The 6,530-nt window shown below is 34.3% G+C and overlaps 1 protein-coding gene across 1 annotated transcript; it reads left to right on the top strand.

The window, feature by feature from the left end:
• The first annotated feature begins 2,735 nt into the window (after positions 1-2,735).
• LOC114402313 (NAC domain-containing protein 53-like) lies at positions 2,736-6,300 on the top strand. The gene is made up of 6 exons (XM_028364827.1): positions 2,736-3,100; positions 3,200-3,477; positions 3,592-3,939; positions 4,632-5,153; positions 5,232-5,346; positions 5,511-6,300. The coding sequence occupies exons 1-6, from the start codon at positions 2,950-2,952 to the stop codon at positions 5,909-5,911; spliced, it is 1,815 nt and encodes a 604-aa protein (XP_028220628.1). The 5' UTR covers positions 2,736-2,949; the 3' UTR covers positions 5,912-6,300.
• Positions 6,301-6,530: the final 230 nt, after the last annotated feature.

The raw sequence follows: 6,530 nt of genomic DNA, 5'->3' as shown, positions 1-6,530 counted from the left end.
GATTCAACGAGGAAGGTAAATTGTTTATTTAATTAGTATGACTCTCTCTCTTGCTATGCTATGGTCCATTAGTCCCCATTTGCTTTTTCCGTTTCTTTTGCTTGTCTCTTTTGCCATTCCTCTTCTCCTTTTCCATTCACACACCACTCTCTCCAAACCCATTGTTTCAGTTTCTGCTAACACCCCTCTCTCAGTGCCCCCATTTCTTCAAGCTGAATGTGTTAGGGTTTCCCTCCTTTTCTCAAAGCTTGCATTTCCCAACCGCACAAGAAGAACCCTTTCTGGCTACACAATGTAGATTGCATTCTTTTTTCTTTTTTGTTAGTTTTTGGTTATGTGGAATTGAAATGTTGCAGTGATTGGTGCGAAGTCGATGATGAAGTTCGAGAGTGGGTACTCTGTGGAAATCATGTTCGATGGAAGCAAGCTTGGAATTGAGCCTTATGCAGTTGAGGTGTTACCTAATGGGGAGCTTCTCATTCTGGATTCAACTAATAGTAACGTTTATAGGATTTCGTCCTCGCTTTCTTTGAGTAAGTCTGTCTAATTGGTAGGATGGTAGCTTAAGTTTGTGATCTGATTCATTTGATTTATTTTTTGTTTAATTTAATTTTGTAAAATCAGCATAATCACATAATTTAAAGTTGTCCTTTCTTCTCTAAAACTGCATAGTCTAATGTTGCTAAATTTGTTATGCAAATACATATGAAGTCTTAAGTCATTTATTCATCTGTTGCTTTTGTAGGCTGAGGGTGCAACAATGTCTGACATTTCACCTTGAGTTACTACATCAGTGTCTACTTCACCACCGATGTAGAAACAAATGCAATTCTACAACGGTCACTTATGGACCGTTGTTGAAATTTTTTAGTTTCAACAACGTTACAATCAACAACGATTAATCACCATTGTTAAATCCCCAGTCTGATCGATGTAGAAAACGTGCTTTCTAGTAGTGTTTAACCTTTCGTCACCTAAAAGAACATGAATAAGAAAATTATGAATGTGTAATAAAAATCGTGAAAGATACATGTAATTACTATAAAAAGGATTAAGCAATAAGCAATACATGTCTCTCTTATAATAAGTTTTTAAGATCAAAATATTTAGAAAAATGTGTAAAATGTTCATCCAATATAGATGAGATAAAATACCTAGATATTTAAATGGAGTAAGTATTGATAGAAGAAAAAGAAAAAAGAAAGTCTATAATATTAAAACTTGTATTTATGCATAAAACTTTATTAAGGAGATTTAATTTAATTAATTGAATAATATGTATAAATTATTATAAACTCTTGGATATTTAAGCTAAATTTCTACATAAAATAAAATAAAAATAGACAAAAACTTCATGCAACCTCTTTTATATCTTAAAATCTTATTTTAGGAGAGACACATGTATTCTATATTGCTTAATCCGTTTTCATAGTAATGGTATGAATCTTAATTTTATCATTTTGCTTATTCCCTTATTTAAAAACTGATGTGATGTTGCCTTCGTCCAACCACTTAGTTTATAACAACGACAGTTTGTAATCATCATTATTTAAATTTTAATTAATAAAACGTTAAAAAATTATAATTTTAAAAAAGTGGGCTTCAAACCGCCAATATGATATTTTATATTATTTTTAATTTAAAAACATAATTATCAGTATAAATAAAATTTATTAATAAAATTTTAATAATGAAATAGATAAAATATTAAAAATTTTATATGATAACAAAATATACCGTATTGTCAATAATTTTTCGGTTTATCAACAACTTATTATATGTTTTAATTTTTTATTAATAATAATTTAATTTATTATATTACTATATTTATTTTATTATTAATATTTTAAATTTTTTATTGTCATATTATATGTTGTATTTATTATTTTATATTCACTATACGCAAAAATTCAAAACAAATACATATAATTATTTGTAACTAATAATTGCAATATAATAATTTTTATAAACTTAAAATATGAATAAAAAATTTATTATATTAACATGCATTTTACACATTTTTCTTATTACAAATAAAAAATTGCATCTTTGAATCATCTTAAAGTTACGCTATTATTCTTTTTTATTTATATGTATATTTTATATTCTTAACTGCATATTCTAGTTAATCTATTTTTTTATATCTAAATTAAATTTTTATATTTTTATGAAAAATATCAATAGTTAAAAATAGTAAATTATAACCTAAATTTTTAATAGTAAATTTAAAATATAATTTATAAATTAGAAAACATTTTTTAATTATAATCTATTTTTTAACAGTAATATAAATTTTAATTAGGTCAAAATACTAATAATTAATGAAATATCTTTTAAATATAAAAAACACTAAATATTTGCTAAATCACTGTAGGGAAAACTAGTATATACCTCAAAATCTTAAATCAAAATCTTCCTTTACAGCACAACATTTATTCTGATGCTTTATTTTTTCAAAATTTATCATTTTTTACCTTTTTTTTAATTTTTCATTAAAAACATTAATATTCTATTAACTTTTGGAACAAAATGAAATTTTTAAAATTTAAAGATTAATAAAATAATAAAAATCCTAAAAAAAAATTATAATAATATATTTTAAAAATATAAAAAATCAAAATAAAACTTGTTATATGAAAACAAAATAACTACTAAACATAATATATGAAAAGGAGCTTAAGTCATATTTTTTTTCATGTACATCACCCAGCCAATCCCACCACGTCACCCTCGTCACATCATAGTTGTTTCTTGGCACATTCCAACCACCTAGAGCCTTCTTCTACTACTCTCTCTTCCTTATTCTACGTTTGCAATTGCATCATCCAAACCAAATCTCTCCCATTCACAATCCCAAATTCCCAATTCTCTCTTCCTTCTCCACACCAATTGACAAAACCCTAACCCCCAAATTCTCCTTCAGCGATTCATCTCTCTTGAATCGAATCGATGGCACGGATGGGCCCAGGGTTCCGATTCCACCCCACCGACGAAGAGCTGGTGGTGTTCTACCTGAAGCGCAAGATGACCGGAAACCTCTCCCGCTACGACCACATCGCCGTTGTCGACGTCTACAAGCTCGAGCCCTGGGACCTTCCCCGTTAGCACACAATTATCTTCTTCCTTCCCCTTTTTTGTGGTCTCAATAGATAGGCTTTTGAGAATTTTGGAACTGTTTTAATTTGTTTCGGTGTTTCAGCTCTGTCGAAGCTGAAGACGAAGGACTTGGAATGGTACTTCTTCAGCGCGCTGGACCGCAAGTACGGAAACGGGTCGAGGACGAACCGCGCCACCGATAGGGGCTACTGGAAGACCACCGGAAAAGACCGCCCCGTCACCCACGGCGACCGCACCGTCGGAATGAAGAAGACGCTCGTTTACCACAGCGGCCGGGCCCCACACGGGCGCCGCACCAATTGGGTCATGCACGAGTACAAGATGCTCGACGAGGAATTGGCACGTGCCGGCACAGTGCCGGTACTTCTTTTTATTTCTATCTATCTCTTTCTTTCTTTCCTTGCTTGAATGTTTTTTATTTGATGTTGTGATGTGTTGAATGTTGATACTGACTCTTTGTTTGGGGGGGAGAAGGATGTGTTTGTGGTGTGTAGGATTTTCGAGAAGAGTGGTTCTGGGCCGAAGAATGGGGCAAAATATGGTGCTCCCTTAGATGAGAAGGAGTGGGATGTTGAGGATGAGCAGGAGGAGGAGGAGGAGGAGAATGAGCAGAAGGACGTGGCTCCCTTGCTGGTTCCTCATAACGCGGTGGCTCCTCCTCCTCCCTTGTCGGTAGTTGCTGATAATGCGGAGGCTCATCCTCCTTTGACGGCAACTGTTGATAATAAATATATGGTGGCTCCTCCTCCTTCCTTTCAGGCTAATTTTGATGATGAGGTTTTCAATGCTGGGGCCTATGTTGAAACCAACGACCTTGACATGGTGTGTATTCATTCTATTGTATTGTAATTGTATCCCAAATGATATATCGGTAAATAGTTCTATATTGGGCTTGGAATCTTCCTATTTTGTTTTTAAAATAAACGGATTAACTGAACTTTTCTGTGTGCAGGTTGGGTGAGTTCTTTATGAGTCTTTTTTTCCCTCTCTTTCAAATAGTTGCATGTATGGATGTTTATGCTATTGTTTTTATGTTTGGTTATGTTTTTACCTTGTCGTGTGTGTTGTCCTCTGTAATTTTTTTGTTCTCGTACTGTGTACAGGTGTTTTATATTTCAGTATTGTGGGTTGCTATTAGCCCTAACGTTGTTTATGCTGTCGTTTATTTAATGGTGTTTGGGAGAGGTCTTCCTTGTAATTTCTACTTTTTCTAAGTTGGTATGTAGATGCATTTCAGTACAGTTTTTTCTTTCATCAGAAGATGTTGAAAACATATTAGGGAAGGGTTGAGTGTGAATTACTGACTTGATTGTTGAGTGAGCATTTTGTGCATGCAGATTTATGTATTTCTCATCGTTCATGAATATGTAGTCCTACCACTGGTTTTGTTAATGTTGTGGCCTTTTCTGATCAATGATACATGTCTGCTGTTGATTGTGTTTTTTTAAGCCGGGTGGGTTGTTTTCTCTGAATGGCCTGGCATTCACTAACTAAAATATGTCTTCAATATGCAGGAGCTTAATTGGAATGATATAATTGGGAGTGATACTTTTCCATCACTGAACTTTCATCATGGGGAGTGTAGTAGCCATGCTGAGTATTCCAAAGTATTCATCAAGGATCAGGAGCCATCAGCAGGCACTTTTGGAATTTCTCGGCCTGAAAATGACTGGCCTCTTGATATGACTGAGCAACATGGCGTGGATACAAATTCAGTGAACAACAGAGACAATGGTGAGCTGATCAATATTGGCAATCATCTGAATTTTAATGATGCATCAAATGATATGAATCTGGATCTGTTCTGGGATGCCAACGAGAATCTTCCGACTGATGGATCATTCTTGGAATACAATGATATTGCAATTGGGAATGGGAGTAGATCTACTGAGGCTGATCCTCCTGCGAATGACATTCTAGACGAGTATCTTTCACTCCCTGATGATGATATTTACAAGTATATATCTTTTGATTCTCCTCAGATTCAAGAGAGTGAAAATTTTATTCCCAACCAAGGATCACCTTTCACTCGGCAGGTTATGGTGGACTCTATTCTTACTGTTATTTGCCTTGTATTATAGCTGTATATTGAACATTTTTTGGGTCATTGACAGAATGTGGAGGGAGAAACTGCTGATAAAGCTGTGGTTAGTAATCATAATTCTGAATCACAAACCAGAAATGAGGCTTCTTCAGTGCAGAATACACATGAGGCAAAGTTTGCACCAGGTAAGACTGCTGTTCACTTTACATCCTAGTTTCTCAAGGTGTTATTTTGATGTGTGTACTGCTGTGTGCAATATAGCTTGTAAACTAGTATGCTATCCATTCTGACTTTTATATTGTTCTCAATTATTTTTTACCAATGTGGGGAAATTTTTTCTGTTTGGCAGGAAGTACAAATCCACTTGTTAAGCAGGCCTATGGTTGGTTAGCCAGCATCCCTGCTGCGCCTGCACATGCTATGGAGTTTCCTGCTAAGGAGATTGCTCTTGGGCTTCATCCTGTAGCTCAGTCTTCCCATCCAGCTCATATAACTACAGGTATGATCAGCATAACAGACATTACTTTAAGAGGCAATGCGATGGATTGGACGATGGGCAAAAATGGAGGGTTTAGCACTGTAATATCCACTGGGTTTTGTCAACCGGATGTTAATTCGGATGCTTTGATACCTGTTTCTGGCAAGACTGCATTTGTGTTGTCGCATGGCTGGATTTTCCTGACTGGTTTCTCTGTTCTTATTCTTTCACTGAGTTGCAAGATCGGAAGCATCATGTATACTGGTAAATGACTACAAATAAGGTTGACGGCTACTAGAGAATAAGGAGCAGTCAGTTAAGTATAATTTAGTGTTTGGTGGTACTCATTGAATGAGTAGGATCCCGTGACTTTGTAGATATTTTTATGGTACCTTAGTCAATCTGATCTATACATTCTTCATCGTAAAATATACAACATTTTTAGGGTGCCTACAGATAGAGTAATAGCAAATACTGTCTTCGATAAGATTCGCGTAATATATATTATTAGTTCATACTTTCAATAGTAATAGATGCAAAGTTCTGACTGATAGAGGCTGTCCATTATTTATTAGGTTCCATATGTAATTTGATTCACTTGGTATAAGAACAAGTCATCGGGTTTTTGTCTTGATTGTATAGTCCTCGTTAGAGTGCATTATCTCCTTAGCAGTTTATGTTCTAATTGTGTTTATATCTTTTCTTGTTAGACATTGATGGGTAGGGGTTATTTCATGTTTATCGTGATTCATGAGAGGTGTAAAATTGAAACATCATCGCTTTTTTTTAAAAAAAAAACATTGGAACACCATTATGTTAAAATGTAACATGGGAGGATTATTTCCCGTTTATTTTTTACGAGAACGGGAACGAGTTTTTTCATGATGAATT

This window comes from Glycine soja, chromosome 20, assembly GCF_004193775.1.
Source record: "Glycine soja cultivar W05 chromosome 20, ASM419377v2, whole genome shotgun sequence".
NCBI classification, from domain to species: Eukaryota; Viridiplantae; Streptophyta; class Magnoliopsida; order Fabales; family Fabaceae; genus Glycine; species Glycine soja.
The sequence above is the reverse complement of the archived record's forward strand: the minus strand, read 5'-3'. Positions and strand labels throughout refer to the sequence as shown.

What these genes read in the sequence shown, in the direction of transcription:
- LOC114402313 (XM_028364827.1), top strand. Translation starts at nt 2,950, where the DNA reads ATGGCACGGATGGGCCCAGGGTTCCGATTCCACCCCACCGACGAAGAG. An exon ending in CACGTGCCGGCACAGTGCCG is followed by an intron (nt 3,478 to 3,591) that starts GTACTTCTTTTT and finishes GGGGGGGAGAAG; the next exon opens with GATGTGTTTGTGGTGTGTAG. An exon ending in TGAGGCAAAGTTTGCACCAG is followed by an intron (nt 5,347 to 5,510) that starts GTAAGACTGCTG and finishes TCTGTTTGGCAG; the next exon opens with GAAGTACAAATCCACTTGTT.